Raw genomic sequence first — 16879 nt, 5'->3', positions numbered from 1 at the left:
ACTTCTGGACTGAACAGCAGTTCTGAGATTCAGCCCCAGAGTTAGTGACATTATGAAAAGCAAATTGGTAATGCACAGTGTCCACATGTAGTGCTTATAGTCCAGACTGTGAGCCCACGAGGGGCTGCTCTGGATGGTTGTGTCAGGGCCGTTCAAGGGACCGGTTCGTGGGACAGGTTCACAGTATTGGGGGAGATGGAAGAAAGTGCGTGGAGCCTCGGGGATGCCTGACAGGCCTTTATTCACAGGCGGGCAAACCATGCATGCCACAAGCCACATGCCCCTGTGTGTCATTGTGTGTCAGCCTGTATGTCACACTGCATGTCCCTGTGTGGCATTCAGTGGGAACTACATGCACACAAAGCTGGCACGGTGTCAGGATACATTGTATAACACAGCAAGATTCCGTGCATGCGAGCCCGCTCCAGGCTATGAGAACACTGCTTATCTTAGTTCCCCAGACACCTGGGTGAGGAAGCCGGACTGACTCCATTTACCCTACAGAGGTGGCTCAGCGGGGGCCTGCTCTGTGATCCACCTGCGGCAGAACACGCCACGTGGCTGCCCCACCCCCCACCCCAGCCGCACTCCGGTTTTGCACTTATTAATCTCACTTGCAGGGTGTGGGCCCCAACTTGGACTACATCTACAACCCAATGGGATACACTTTAAATTATCAACAACATCCTGTAAAACATGTTTAGTAAACTTGTGACGGAGTATGGCACTTTGAAGCCAAATTGCAGGCTCATACTTTCATTTTATTGTTAGGTAAGAAAGGTCCAAATATTGATCTGATACTGTCTCCCAGGCAATCAGAGTAAAATTTGACGTTCCTAACAGTGGTTCCATGTCACGTTAAACCCGCAGGTGGAGAAAATGGCTAGCCTTTACAACATCCAGGTGCGAACGGGCTGCTTCTGTAACACTGGGGCCTGCCAGAGGCACCTGGGGATAAGTGATGAGATGGTCAAGAAGCATCTCCAGGTTGGTATCAGGCCCTGTGGCCCAAACGCTGGTCAGCGACACCCAGTGGGGTGCCTGCAACAACACTGGAGGCTGGCCACTTGTCTGGGGTGGGGGCTGGTTCCTTTTTCTTAGCCCACCCTGTGGATATGCAAAGGGAGAGGGGTTAACAAAAATAGAGAAAATGCTTCAAGAGAGTATCTCCATGAAAGTCAATTTTTACTTTGAAGGCAGAAATTTAAAGGCTGAAGAGAGGTTTTAACACGGGGCAAACACGCATGGGAATGTGCTCATACACCCAGAGCACCCTTAACTACTTCAGTCCTACAAGGGTAAAGTCTCCACGCTGGTTAGCTCCTCTCCCGGCCCTCCTGGGGTGGGCAGGGGGGGTTCTGCCTCTTACAGAGTCCCTTCCTTCCCTGCCTCCCTTGGGCTGAGGTGTTTCCCTTCAATGTACATACAGTCTGTTTCAAACCATGTCATAAAAACAGTTTGAGTGGCAAAGAGCCCTTATTTATTTTAAAATAGTTTCTAACTTGCATTTCTTTTGGTTGCCACTAAATGTTGTATATACTCGATCTCAACCAACCATGTACTGGGCTTTATTTAAAAAGAGAGAGAGAGCATAGCTCAGAACACAAACAACTGAAATTCCTGTTTTTGTGACCCCGTGGAATGCCATGGCCCCATTTCTTCGGACGACTGACCTGGATTCAGTGCTGGGGGAGGAAGGCGTCCCAGGCAGTGACCAACACCGGGTAGCTGAGCTTGGACCCTCCTGCCTTTTGTTCCCCACCACCCAGCAGGGACACTCAAATTTCCTTTGGCTTTCACAGTGGCCTCAGGATGGCGGTTCGCAGGGACAGCATCTCTGTCTTGCCCTGTATTCAAAGGGCAGCTCTCACTTTGGTTCTGATGAGGCTAAAGGGAGTGGTCAGTGGGCGCATCTCTCACCTCAGTCCTGTGCAGACCATGAGGTTGATCCCTCAGTGCCTTGAAGCTTTGGTCTGTCTTTCAGTTCCTCTCTCTGTGTGCAGCTCTGGGCAAATGCTCTCCATAAAGTGTTTCTGTTAACTTTTAGTGACCCCTTGGGATTGGTGTTGACCCCATTTTACACTTGAGCAAAGCGCGGTCTAGAAATTGAGCCCCTGCTCTTGTGAAACTGTCTCAGGCTCCTAGCACGTTAGAGTTGCGATTCTGTTTTCTGGGGCAATTCAATTTTATAAAATGAACAAAATTTGTTTTACAAAACTGTTTCCAATTTACCTGTGAGGAGCGACTGACCCGTTTGCCTTTTCTTCCAGGCAGGTCATGTGTGTGGGGACGATGTGGACCTCATAGATGGGCAACCTACAGGGTCAGTGAGGGTTTCATTTGGATACATGTCTACTCTTGAGGATGCCCAAGCCTTTCTCAAATTCATCATCACAACCCGACTGCGCCCACCAAGTAGCCAGCCTGTCCCTCAGCCCGTCCCTGGGGAGGCCGGAGCCCCCCCAGCAGAGAGTGAGCCTTGGAGCACCGTGCCAGCCACTGTGGGCAGATGCCCTCCCCCACCTCAGGAAGACACGCCCACAGACTCCAGGCTGCAGGATGACTTGCCTACTGCTGCGGAGGCTGTGGGTTTGCACCCACCTCTGCCAGAGGCCACCAGGACCTGGGAGACCCCTTCAGAGAGAGCTGCAGGAGTCCTGGATGGAGACCTCGGGCCACATGTCGTCACCAACCTTTTCCTCTACCCAATCAAATCCTGTGCGGCATTTGAGGTAGGGCTTTTTTCTCCTCTCACGAGGACATGTTGTTGACTTTAGAGGGAGGGGAAAGGAGGGAGAGAGAAAGGGGGAGAGAAACATCACTGTGAGAGAGAAACATCAATTAGTTGCCTCTCATATGCACCCCAACCAAGGATCAAATCCTCAACACAGGCACATACCCTGACTGGCAATTGAACCCCCACATTTTGGGTCATGGGACCAAAACCAACTGAGCCACATGACCAGGGTGAGATAAGGGGTTTAACAGCAGAACAGAAAGTGCTTTTTATTTTTTTGACAAATTGAAGAAAAAAGTAAAGTACAGAAAGAAAAGAAAAAAATGCAGGAAGTCCCACTCAAGTTCAGAGTTTTTTGACAACTCTAGAGCCATTCATATGCTGCCTTTTCGGGTTTGGGCTGACTTAGGAACAGGGCTCTGCTTATGGGGACCCCTGAGAGAACCCTGTCCCTGCGTGGCGAACATCTGGTTATTGTTCGTAATCATGGATATCACTTTCACTGAATGCATGGGCTGGCTCCCTACTGAAGCATTTTATATGCTTCGTTTTATTTGATTCTTGAAACAATAATATGAGGTGCATGGTGATAACATCCCCATTTTATAAATACGGAGCCTGAGGGCTACTGAGATTAAGCACTTTATGTAGATCACCTGCTAATAAATGACAGAGTAGGGATTTGAACCCAGGTCTGCTGACTCATTGGGTCCATGCTCTTATGTGATTTGTTCTGCTCAGCCCTCCATGTGGAAATGAACTATGTTTTAAAGCATTTAAAAAGCTTTAACTTATTTATTTTTAGAGAGGAGGAGGGTGAAAGAGAAATATCAATGTGTGGTTGCCTCTCCTACGCCCCCTACTAGAGACCTGGCCCACAACCCAGGCATGTGCCCTGACTGGGAATCAAACTGATGACTCTGGTTCTCAAGCTGGCACTCAATCCATTGAGCCACACCAGCCAGGGCTGTTCTAATTTTTTAAAAAAGATTTTATTTATTTATCTTTAGATAGCCAGCCTGAGGAGAGGATATCAGAGAGAGGAAGGGAGGGAGACAAAGGAGAGGAACATTAATGTGTGAGCAATATCAATCAGTTGCCTCTTGCATGCTCCCATCTGGGGACCTGGCCCACAACCCGGGCATGTGCTCTGACTGGGAATTGAACCCACAACCTTTTGGTTTGTGGGACAACATCTAACCCACTGAGCCACACCAGTGAGGGTGAACTATGTTATGTTTTAAAACGTGCTGCCCTGGAGGTCGCCCAAGCTGGGAGACGGGAATGCCGGTCTTGGCATCACCCTGCTGTGGTCAAAGCGAGGCTGTCTTTATAATCTATGTGTGTCCCAGGCAAAGGTCCTAGACTCCTGAGCCTCTTGGATGACAAGCTCTCTGGCTCTTGGTCAGACATACCATGGTCAGGGCTGTTTGTAACCTGCATTTCAGAGTGGTTCCCCAGAAGCCTGTCCTCCAGTCTGAGGCCATAAACAAGCAAGTTCACTTCTACTTCCAAAGACAGGCAGGCGAAGCATCCATGTTTCCCTTGTGTATCAGGACTATTTCCACAGCCGGGTCGTGTTCCATAGGACAGCTACACTGCACGGGTAGCACGGGCAGGAACTAGTGTTCTGTTTTACGGATGAGGACACTGAGTCTCAGCAGGGTTTCATACATTGATTACTGAAGGTATTCCATCCATCCGCCCACTTAAAAACTATGTACTAAACACCTGCTACCTGCCAGGCTGTGGGCCAGAGCCTGGTGTACGATGCTGAGCAAAATGGAAATGGCTCTTTCCTTGGGGAGGGCGATGTCCCAGAAGGGAAACGGGCACAAGACCGAACACCCCCAAAGGAATGGAACCACACTGCAGATAAAGGTCAAGAGGGCACAGGTGGGCTATGCCAGAGACAACCCCGATGGGTGGTGTCTTAGTCCATTCAGGCTGCTGTAGCAAAGTCCTGTCAACTGGACGACTAATAGACAACAGAAATTATTTCTCACAGTCTGGAGGCTGCAAATCTTACGTCAAGGCACTGGCAGATATGGTGTCCGGGGAGGGCTCACTGCCTGGTTCACAGATGCCTGTCTCTTGCTGTGGCCTCACGTGGTGGAAGGTGTAAGGGATCTCTCCGAGTCTCTTATATAAGAGCACTAATCCCATTCACGAGGGCTCCACCCTCAGGACCTAATCTCCTTCTAATCATTTCACATGGCGGGTTAGGATTTTAACAAATGAAATTTAGGGACACGAACATGTAGTCCATTGCTTGGGGGTACTTGCATTGTATTTGGAGGAGGCAGGAAAGGCTTCTCAAGGTGGGGACATTTAATTTGAGACCTGGGAGTCGGGTGTACAGAGAGGGGGAAGGGTGCTTCAGGCAGAGGGAACAGCATGTGAGGAGACCTGAGGGGAGAAAGAGCCTGGTCTGTTGGAGGAACTGAAAGAAAGACATGTGGCCAAAGAGTGGGGAGTGATGAGGAGGGTGGACATCGTGATATGTGGTAGACAGAGATTAGATTACACGGACCTGTGTAATTTGGTAATTTTATTCTAAGTGGAATAGGAAGCTATTGAAGGGGTTTTAGCAAGGGAGTTACTTGATCTCATTTTGTTTCAGAAAGATCTTACCGGTAGCTCGGGCAAGAGATGATAGTGGGTCATATTAAAGCCGATACTATACAGGGGCAAGGGGCACAGAGACCATTCTAGACTTTGCAGGCCATGCAGTCTCTACTGTAACTACTGAGCTCTGCCGTTGTAGCATGAGAGCAGTTGTAGACTATCCATTAATGAGTGAGAACATCTGTGGTTCACAAAGCTTTATAAAACAGGCAGCGGGTTGAATGTGGTCTGTGGGCCATAGTTTGCTGATCCCTGGAATGACTTGGTGGCAGCAGAGGTGAAAAGAAATGAAAAACATTAAGAAGTGTCTTGAGAGCAGAGTTGATGGGTTGGATGTGGGGTGTGAGGGTGAAGAAGGGGTGCAGGAGCGCTGGGGCTGCTGGGTCCACAGTGATGTTGCTGATGAAGTGGGGAAGGTTGGGGGAGGGCAGGGTACCCCTGGGGGTAGTCTGGAGTTGGTGCTGCACAGGGAACGTCCATGGCGCCTGTGGATGTGTGAGTCTGATGCTCAGAAGGGAGGGCTGCGCTGGAGCTAGAAACGGGGCAGTCGTCAGCATTTGGGGCGGCTGGTCTGGGGAATGGATGATCTGACACAAACAAGAAGGCAGAGCAGAAAGGGCCTCGACTGAGCCCTGAGGCGTCCTAACATTTGCAGGTCGGGGGAGAGGAGCAGCAGGCAGAAGAGACAGAGGAGCAGCCGTGAGGTGCTGCCCTGGGAGGGAGAGGAGTCAGGGCGTCAGGAAGTGAGGGAGAGGGTTACTTGTCTAAATGCTGCTGAGTAGGAGGAGGAATGAAAAGAGGCCATTGTCTCTGGCTTCACCTGACAGCTGGACCAGGGTGCTATCGATGAAGAGGAGCTGAGACGTGGGTGCCAGCCTGAGTTGACCTGGACTGGGCCTGAATCTTGGTCTGAGGCCCGTGATTTTGGCTAACTCACAGACATCAGAGAGGGAGCTATGAATACTTGTCCTAGCTGTGTCCCTCAGGCCAGGAGAGGAGAATTGTGGGTATCATGGCCCTCATCCCACTCGAGGCAGCAGGCACCCCTGTGTGGTACAGGGGTGGCCCTCTAAAGATCCACGGTACTTGGTAGTTTCAAGGAGTACTGATCAGGCATTTTTGGAATGTTCCTCCATTTGGGTTTGTCTGGTATCTTTCTCATGATTAGACTGGGGTTATGGGTTTTTGGGGGGAAGGACCGCAGAGATAAATTGCTATTCTCATCATATCAAATCAGGGTGCACACTATCAATGTGACTTTTCACTACTGATGCCAACCTGGATCACATGGTTGAGAGAGTGTTTGCCAGGTTTCTTCGCTGTAAAGTTTCCCCTCCGCCCACTTCCATACTGTAGTCTGTGGAACCAAGTCACTAAGTGTAGCCCGCCCTTAAGGGGTAGGGAGTTATGCCTCACCTTCTTGAGGGGGAAGTATCTACTCGATTATTTTGGGATTCTTCTATATGAGTCTTGGTATGAGACTTTTCTCCTTCATTTATTTATTTAGTCAATTATTTATTTACAGTGTGGACTCATGGATATTTATGCTTTGGGTTATAATTCAACACTACATTGTTATTATTTTTTAGGTTGTTCCATTTTGATTATTGGGCGTGTTTTGGGTTGACTGTTCTATCCCTTTGACATTTTTTTTTAGCACTACCTTACTTTTCCAGCACTACAAGATGCTCCTGACTCATCTTGTATATTCCCTGACACACCCGTAGAATCACCTGTTTTTCTCAGCAGTCCTAATTATTTTTACTTATTCATTTTTTTCCAATTTTAAAATGTTGCATATATTTTTATTATTCCTACTTTATTCTGGCTTGAACTCTGGTTCTTTTTATTGAAGAATGGTATTAGAATGCAGGATCTGGGCACTGGGTATAATTTATATTTTAATTTTGTAGAAATTTGAAGGATGCCCCCACACTTTCACACTTACATGGATCAAATCAGTGACCATTCCGGTTTAGCTACAAGTTGTGCAAGAAATATGTGTCTAGTCAGGATCTGCCTGCCCAGGCATCCACTGCTGTGGCAGGAATACAGGAAGCAGGAGTGACAGAGACCAGAGACCCTGGGGAGGCGACCTGGGAAGCTGGGTGGGCGGAGACTTAACTTTTCATGTGTTCTCTCTTTCTCTTTCTCTCTTTCTCTTTCTCTCTCTCTCTTTCTCTGTGTTCTCCCTTCCTCCCTCCCTTCCTCCCTTCCTTCCTTCCTTCCTTCCTTCCTTCCTTCCTTCCTTCCTTCCTTCCTCCTTCCCTCCCTCCCTCCCTCCCTTCCTTCTCTTTCCTCCCTCCCTCCCTCCCTTCCTCTTATTTATTTTTACAGAGAGGGGAAGGGAGGGAGAAAAAGAGGGAGACAAGCATCAATGTGAGAGATTCTTGCTTCTTGTATGCACCCTGACCAGGGACTGAACCCACAACCCAGGCATGTGCCCAGGAATTGAACTGGTGACCTTTTGCTTTGTGGGATGACACCCAACCAACTGAGTTACACCAGTCAGGGCTCCCCCTTGCTCCTTCTGAATGTTGTACCACGCACATGCATTCTCTACTTAAAAAACAGGTTGAAGTGGAAAGTGGATCTGTAGGGTGAATGAAAGGTATCTAGGTCCAGCACTGTCTCCTTTGCAGTGTCCTCTTTGTTTTACTTTCTTCTCTTCCACCCTTTCTTCCTTCAGGAGTATGTGCTGTATTCCTGAAGTCAGTCTGTTTGTGCAGCCACTGTGCAATAATGTGAAGGTCATTTCTGAGGCACGCTGATCTAAAATGTGCTTACCTTTTTGTTTAGGTGACCAAGTGGCCCGTAGGAAATCAAGGGCTGCTGTACGACCGGAGCTGGATGGTTGCAAATCACAATGGCATTTGCCTGAGTCAGAAGCAGGAGCCCCGGCTCTGCCTGATCCAGCCCTTCATTGACCTGCAGCAAAGGATCATGGTTATTAAAGCCAAAGGTATGAAAACTGGGCTCATTTTCACAACACACCTGTCAAGAGCGGCTTTTATACTCACATGAAAGTAATAATGCTTTTCCTCTACCAAATATTAAAATATTCCAAAAGTAAAATGATATCTAGAAGAGACAACAAAAAACTTGTTCCTGTTTTGTTATGGGAGTTTTCTGGGGAAAGGTAAAGATCTAATGATTCAATCAGAAAGTAGAGAGGCATAACTTTTGAGATTATATGATGTGCTTTCCACTTACATTCCTTTTATTTCCTTCAGTCATCATAATACAGGGGTGAGCAAAAGTAGGTTTACAGTTGTTCATATGGAAAGACGTACAGGTTATGATTTTTTAAAATTTTATCGATTTTAGAAAGAGAGAGAAGATGGGAGAGAGTAAACGTGACTTTGTTGTTCCACATATTCATTGTATGTGCCCTGATGGGGACTGAACCAGGTGCTCTGTGAACCAGGGGGACTGTGTGTGCTCTGACTGGGGATCAAACCTGCAACCTTGGTGTATCCAGATAACACTCCAGCCAGCTGAGCTACCCGTCTGGGGACAGGTTATAATTATTACAATACCTTTATTAACTCAAAATAATGTCACAATGGCACAGTACATTTAGGTATAATCTCGTAAGTGCTTAAATTTCTGGCCTTTGTTGTTTACACATTCCTCGTAGTCTTTGAACATCAGTAAGCAAACCTGAATTTTAGTGACCTGCTTGGGTTAGTCCCACTGCCTCCTGACGTGGTTGAGTCCAAACATACTTTTGTTCACCCCTGTATGTACTGCAAACTTTAATTCTTCCATGCTGACTTTTATTGTAAACAATCTAACATATGTGAGGGTACAGGCCAACCTTGTCCAATGGAACTTTCTGTGATGGTGGAAATGCTCACTATCTATTTGCCCAGTTTGGTAGCCACCAGTCACTTGGTGCTACTGAGCACTTGAAATGTGGCTAGTGGCACTCCGGAACTGAATTTTGAATTTTATTTAATTTTGATTAATTTAAATTATTACATGTAGCCAGTGGCTATAGTGTTGGACAGTACAGATATAGAGAAGAACATGATATACAATTAGAGCATCCATTTTTTTTTTTTTTGTAGAGAATGAAGTTTTTGTTCACTCTCCAAGAAGGAGAGGGCATGGTGTGGAGAGATACACCAGTGTTGAAGGGTGAGGGCTTTGAACTTTTATTGGATTATAATGATTAAGAAAGGGTGGAGGGGGTGCTATTGTGTGGCCCCTGGGCTGTTGGCGCATTGTAACGGGAGGCTGCAGTTAGTTCCAGTGTTATCTCCTGCCTGTGGCTGTAGGGAACAGTTCGTTCTGTTCTCGCTTTCCAGTAACTTCCTGTCCTGGGGACATAGAAGAGCATTCAGTTTTAACACAACTTTATATTTGGCCACATTTGCTTCAGATTCCTCCTTCCCCTCTCTTCCTATCCAACTTTCTCCTTCTCCTCCTCTTCATCTTCTTTCTTTCTTTTTTTAAAGATTTTACTTATTTATTTTTAGAGAGGGAAGGGAGAGAGAAAGAGAGAGAGAAACATCAATGTGCGGTTGCTGGGGGCCATGGCCTGCAACCCAAGAATGTGCCCTGACTGGGAGTCGAAACTGTAATGCTTTGGTTCGCGGCCTGCACTCAATCCACTGAGCTACGCCAGCCAGGGCTTTCTTCTTTCTTTTAAGAAATAAAAAACATTACAGCCCTGGCTGGCGTAGCTCAGTGGATTGGCCAAAGGGTCACCGGTTTGATACCCAGTTGGGGTACATGCCTGGGGTGCAGTCCAGGTCCTCATTAGGGGGCATGCGGGAGGTGACCACACATTGATGTTTCTCTCCCTCTTTCTTCTTCCCTTTCCTTCTCTCTAAAAATAAATAAATAAAATCTTTTTAAAACATTACAGATATAGCAGAAATTCCCTGTGTAGTTCTCCCTGGTCTTACTCTTCCTCCTTCCACAGCCCACCTACCCTTTGTAGACTCTTCCAATGTCTCTCCTGAACTTTTGTATGTATTACATTTCCATAGATTCACAATTGTGTTTCTTGGCTGTAGGTATTCTGTTCCAGTGGTTTATTTTTCCTTGAACCACTAGGTCAGTGTTATTACTAGGGCTATAAAAGGAGACTTGATATCTGGTAGGGCATGGTCTTCTACTTCATCCTTCCAAAGTGTCTTGGCTCTTCCTTGGCCTTTTGTTTTCCTGCGTGAATTTTAATGCATGCATAGACTTGTGTAGCCACTCCCGCAATCAAGATACAGAACTGTTCCATGACCCCAGAAAATTCTGTCCTGCCATCCATTAGTGGTCTCTCTTCTCTTCACCCTTAACACCTGGAAGTCAGATATCTGTTCTCTGTCTTTATTATTTTTGAGAATATTATATAAATAAAATCATGCAGTATATGATGTTTGAGATTGGCTTCTTTCACTTAGCACGATGACTTTGTGGTCCATCTAAGTTACTGCATGTATCAGTAGTTCATTGTTCATGGCTGAGTAGTGTTCCACTATATGGGTATATTAGAGTGTGTTTACCCACTCATCTGTCGATGGACATTTGGATTGTTTCCAGTTTTGAGTAATTATGAATAGAGCTGCTATAAGCATTCACGTGCAAGGTTTTGGGTAAATAGAAGTTTTCATTTCTCTAGAATAATTACTTAGGAGTGGATTGCTGACTCCTATGGTAAGTGTATGTTTACCTTTAAAAGAAACTGCCAAACCATTTTCTAGGATGACCATTTTGCTGTTTTCCTATATACTTGCTGATTTTTTCTGACTACTAGTTCTGTTTATTACTGAGAGAAGAGTGTTGAAGTTCTCAGCTGTAATTGTGGATTTGTCTAAATTTCCCTTTTAGTGCTGTTAGTTTTTGCTTCAATTATTATTATTAGTAGTAGTAATAGTATGTCTTTTTGGTGAATTGCTCTTTCTTTAAGTAATGTCCCTTTTTATACATGGTACTTATTTTTTGAGAAGTATGAAATTCTTTGTTTAATACTAATATAGCCATTCAGCTCTCTTTTTATTGTTAGTGTTTGCAAGGTGTATTATTTTCCACTCTTTCCTGTGTTTCTTTTAGTATCATTGATATTTATTGAACATATTATAAAATGTTTCCATTTAGAGTATACAGTTCAATGGTTTTTTTTGTGTATTCACAAGGTTGTTCAACCATCACCACAATGAGTCTTAGAACATTTGTGTCACCCTAAAAGGGAAGCCCCATCCCATTAATAGTCACTCCCCACTTCCAACCTTATGCCCAGCCCTTGGCAACCACTAGCATAGAAACTTTCTGTTTCTATGGACCTGCCTATTCTGGATGTTTCACATAAATGGAATCATATAGTGTGTAACTGGATTCTTTTGTTCAGCAATGTGTTTTCGAGGGTCATTCATATTGTTGAATGATATTCCATGGTATGGGTGTGCCATATTTTAATCTACTCATCAGTTTGTGGATATTTTAAACAGTTTACACTCTTGGCCATTAAGAATAATACTGTTACGGATGTCTGTGTACAAATTATCTTGGGGTCTATACCTAGGCATGAAACTGATGGGCCATATGGTAAATATTTTTAGTATTTCCAAAGTGGCTGCATCACCATTTTACATTCCCACTAGCAATGCGTAAAGGTTCTAATTTGTCCATGTTTTCCCCAACACTTGTTATTTTCTGTTGCTGGTTTTGAGCAGCCACCCTGGTGGGTGTGTGGTGGCCCATCGATGTGCATCTTCGATGTGCATCTCCCTGATGATAAGGATGTTGGCCATGTTTTCATGTGTTCGTTGGCCACTTGTATACATAGTTCTCAGAAAAATATCTGCTCAAATGCTTTGCTTATTTACTTTTGAATTATTGAATTTTTGTAAGAGTTCTTTATACATTCCAATATGAGTCCCTTTTCAGATCTAAGATTTTCAAATATTTTCTCTTATTCTGTAGGTTGTCTTTTCCTCTTCTTGATGGCTCCATTTTATTTTTAATCTGCCTGTACCGTTAAATTTGAAGTGTGTGGCTGTATCCAGTGTATAGCTGGCTCGCACCCTTTATCCATTCTGACAGTCTCTGTGTTTTCATTGGTGTGTCCTGTTGGGATTTTGATTGCAAAATCATGTATTTTTAAATTATATATTTGTAGTTATACTTTGATTGTAATGCCAGATATTCATTTCAGGAGAATTAATGTTGTATAATATTAAATCTTTTACATGTAAATAGTATTTCTCTTCATTTAAAACTTCTTTAATTACTTCAATTTTAATAATAGTTTCCAGAACATTTTTGTGGCAGACTCCAGCCAACAGAGTTCTGCCTTGTTGTGGCTGAAAGAGAAAATAAATGCACAGGTGACAGCAATCTGTGGAGAAAAAGGGGATGGCACAGCTACTCTCTCAAGGGGAGAGAGAGCCTATGAGTGCCTCAGCCACTCTCTCAAAAGGAGGGCATCCCGACCCTCGCCTAGACAGACTTTTATTGTTTTTCTCGGGGCTTACATCAGAGAAAGATTTATTATCTATTACACAGAATATTGCTGTCTACATTTTAGGTACAATCAAGGAAATGAAAATAACATGTAGAGGGGAATGGCAGCGAGCTAATTAGCTCTGTCCTTGAGTGAATTCACAAAGGCTTTGGAAATTACCTTGAAGATAGACGATACATATTTGTTGTTTTAGACCAGGATGATGGAGTTTTAGCAAGAGTAAGCCATAACAACCTGTGTGCATTTTCTAGGCCTGATTCCCACGGGAAAACTTGGTTTGAAGGTCTGGCTTCTACCCACCACCTCGCTTCTGTAGGTTTTCCATGCAGAGCTGAGTCAAATTTGCCACATGAAACACACTGGTCCCCTACAATTTTTTTACATTTTTTGGTTATAGAATAGTTTGAGTATTTCAAATACTATTTTTTTCTATTAAATGTTTTAGTTGGTTATTAATGCCATATAGAAACACTTGATTTTTGTATATTGGTGTTTTACCCAGTAATTCTTTTAAGTCCTCTTAGTTTTACTAGTTGATCTAAAGATTTTCTTGTATGTTCTGTGTAAAATAGGCATATCATCTAATAATCATAGCTTCATACCTTCCTCTCTAATTTTATTTCTCTCTCTCTTTTTAAAATCATACTTCATTTGCTAGGCTTTTTTTGTGTAATGTTGGAACAGTAATGGAAGATATCCTTCCTTATTACTGATTTGACTAGAATGGTTCTAAAGTCTCAAAAATGAGGATGATGTTTACTGTAGGTATTTGATGGATTTGATTTACCAGGCTAAATAGTCTTTTTCTTATTTAGCTGAAAATTTTTACCATGAATAATAGTTTTTTTTTTAATTGTTCTATTACAGTTGTCCCAATCCCCCCCTATTTTCCCCCCCTTCACTCCCACAGTCAGTTCCCACCCTGTCGTGCGTGTCCATGGGTCATGTACACCTGTTCCTTGACCAGACCTTTCCCCTTCTTTCCCTCCCTTATTCCCTTCCCCCTCCCCTCTGGTTTCTGTCAGTCTGCTCCTCATTTCCATGCTTCTGGTTCTATTTTGCTTGTTTGTTTGTTTTGTTGATTAGGTTCCACTTGTAGGTGAGATCATATGGTATTTGTCTTTTACCGCCTGGCTTATTTCACTTAGCATAGTGCTCTCCAGTTCCATCCATGCTGTTGGGAAAAGGTACGAGTCCTTCATTCTTTCTGCTGTGTAGTATTCTATTGTATAAATGTATCATAGTCTTTTGATCCACTCCTTTACTGATGAACACTTGGAAATAACAGTCAATTCTTACTGAATGCTTTTTCTGTATCTGTTGGTTATCATATTTTGTCCTATTTCTATTAGTGTGAGGTCTTACATTAGCAGATTGTCTAGTACTGAACCATCCCTGCACTCTTGGGGGAGAGAAAACACTACTTGGTTGTGAGTTGTTGATACATATGGTTTGCTGATATTTGCTAATTTTGTTACTATTTTTGTCACCTTTTATTGTATTTTTCTTGTTCAAGTTCAGGTGTCCAGGGTAATAACATACAAAACAGTTGAGTGGATCATTTCTATTCTCTAAAGCATAAAAATGGACATCATAACTAAGTAGAGGTTTTCCCGGAATGTAAGAAAAGGAAGAGAGAAAGAAAACCCCAAACGCTCCAATGTTTTCTACCCCAAGCAGCAGCACTTTGTGAGGTGGCGTGGTGTCCCCCACACGCATCAGATGTTCTGCTCACGTGTAGGGGCTTCCGGCACTGTGGGTGGGGTAACAGCATCCTTTGGCAATGTATGTAGGACAAACTAAACAATAAACAGTAAAACGGGTGTTATAATGGTTCTATGTGTGGGATTTGCTTCCCTCAAAGATTTTAGGTGTCTTGAGACCAGAGGTCAGGCTCTTTCATAGCTGCATCTCTGAGGGCTTAGTATGTATGGAATGAACTTGGTGCCTTGGAACCTTCTTGGGGGCTCCTTGAGTTCAATGCATGTAGGAACCCCAGATTTTGTCACCTTAGGGAGATGTCTGTGATGACCTTTATATGGCATCTGAGGGCCATATTTATGATCTTATGTGATGTATTATGCAGAGTTCTGGGTAAGGGTAGAAAGAGACTGAGCAGAGGCCTCCTGCTGGCTGCCCAAGGGTGCGTTTGTGTCATGGCACTCGTCCACATGCTGTCCCTTCTGCTGCGGTTACTTCCTCATGACCGCTGTTCCAGGCTCACCTCGCTGCTCCCCCAGTGGGTGCATGCCTGGCACGGTATCATTCCTCCATGCACACCCTTTCCACAGGCAGCCTCTATAATCACTCAGCACAGCTCTTCCTTCTCAAAGCTTCTTCAGAATTCCGGGTTAGTCCCACCTCTGGCCTTCCCCACGCAGGGACAGGAGTGTGGAGCTGGCTGTGCATGTGTAAGATGCAGGTAAGCAGGGGACACAGTTCATGGAGTATCTGCTACACAGATTTCGCTTCACTGTCTTTGGGGTGGTGAGAAGCCTGTTTTGATGGGCAGCAGGTGTGACCTTAAGTGTGCGTGCAAGGGTGTAGGAGTGGCTGTGCTCTGTGTGGTGAAATAGGACCAAGATAAGCAGGGATGCAGGTGTGCCTACCATGAGCCTACCTGAGGGACGGTTTGAGTCATGCTGCTGAGCTGTGTGACTGGCAGCCACGCAGAGAGGTCTGGGGGACACAGGTGGCAGGTCCCACTTCCTTTGTCCACAGAGTAAGTGGCCTCCACAAATTCTACTCAGGTGTCTTGGCCGCATGCCTTTCCCCTGTACTGTCAATGACTCACAGAGGGGGAGAGTTGAGTGGCAGAGGGACTCAGCAGTTCCAGCCTTTATCTGAGGTCTTCCACTCCTTAATGGCATCAGCTCAGTTTCTTATAGTTTTATCCACATATTTCACTCTAATTTTGTTTAAAGAATGAATCCCACTTTAGCTGAGTAGTGGGTATGTGAATGTTATTATTATTTTTTTAACCTATTACGTATGAGTATGATATAGTCATACTTATGAGTATGATATATGATATCTATCTATCTATCTATCTATATCTATATAACAATTTAAAAACAGCTTCCCAACCCTATTATTGGAGATAATGATGACTGGTGCAGGAATCCACTTCGATGCCGACTCCTAGAGGCTACTGAAAATTGACACTGTACGCTGATAATCTTTACAGAGTGAGTCTTCACACCTGCCTGCCTATTTCTAAAGAATTGGAGGCAGCGTAGAGAGCAATGACCTCGGGATGGGACCCATCCAGAGGTGGAGAAAGCTTCCAAAGGGATTCGTAGTGCTCCAGGGACTGTGGATGTGACTGGCCAGTGCAGGGTGTCCCCTGACAAAGCGTCTGGGTGTGCACACTGTTGGTGGTACCAGGCACGCTGAACAGAATCTCTGTGTTATGAAGAGACTCCCAAGACCCAGACACTTACTTGATGCAACCAATTTCCAGGGTTGTTAAGATTCTTGTATATTTTACAACAATGGACTTTGACTTCCACAGTTGTTCTTTTTGCGTGATGACAAGTTTGTCTCTGACCTTTGTCCATCAGGAATGGAGCCTATAGAAGTGCCTCTTGAGGAGAATGGTGAACAAGCTCAGATTTGCCAAAGCAAGGTCTGTGCGGACAGGTGAGAGTCTGCAGCTGGTGAAAATCTCAGGCCCATCTGCGGGGTGCAGGAGCGGGAAGAGTCCTCTGCCCGAATCCTGCATCCCATCTGTGGCCACTCCTTTCCTTCTCTCCACCCCCGCCTGCACACTCTGCTCTCAGCACGCTGGCTCCTTGCTGTTCTCCAACCTGCCATCATGCTCCCTTCTCAGGACTTTGCACTTGCTCTTCCCCATTTATACCTCCACGGGGCTCGCTTCCTCACCGCCATCAGTCTCACTTCCATCAGGTCTCTGCTGAAAAGCCACTTTCCCAGAAGGCCCCCTGATGTCCCACAGAGTCAGCCCTTCCCTTTCTGCTACATTCTTCTCCTGTGCATTTACGTTTCCCCAACCTTTATCTTTAGTCCCTCCCACTGGAATGCCT

The 16879-nt window shown here is 45.0% G+C and overlaps 1 protein-coding gene across 1 annotated transcript in view; it reads left to right on the top strand.

Annotated features, from left to right (window-relative positions):
* MOCOS (molybdenum cofactor sulfurase) overlaps window positions 1–16879 on the top strand; it is a 53282-nt gene that overhangs the window by 18439 nt on the left and 17964 nt on the right. The window contains exons 7-10 of the mRNA XM_028524258.2: window positions 871–987; window positions 2271–2732; window positions 8165–8327; window positions 16397–16475. Of these exons, the coding sequence (XP_028380059.1) occupies window positions 871–987; window positions 2271–2732; window positions 8165–8327; window positions 16397–16475 (821 nt within the window). The remainder of the gene's footprint in view (window positions 1–870; window positions 988–2270; window positions 2733–8164; window positions 8328–16396; window positions 16476–16879) is intronic.

The sequence above is a fragment of the Phyllostomus discolor genome, chromosome 9, assembly GCF_004126475.2.
Source record: "Phyllostomus discolor isolate MPI-MPIP mPhyDis1 chromosome 9, mPhyDis1.pri.v3, whole genome shotgun sequence".
NCBI classification, from domain to species: Eukaryota; Metazoa; Chordata; class Mammalia; order Chiroptera; family Phyllostomidae; genus Phyllostomus; species Phyllostomus discolor.
The sequence above is the reverse complement of the archived record's forward strand: the minus strand, read 5'-3'. Positions and strand labels throughout refer to the sequence as shown.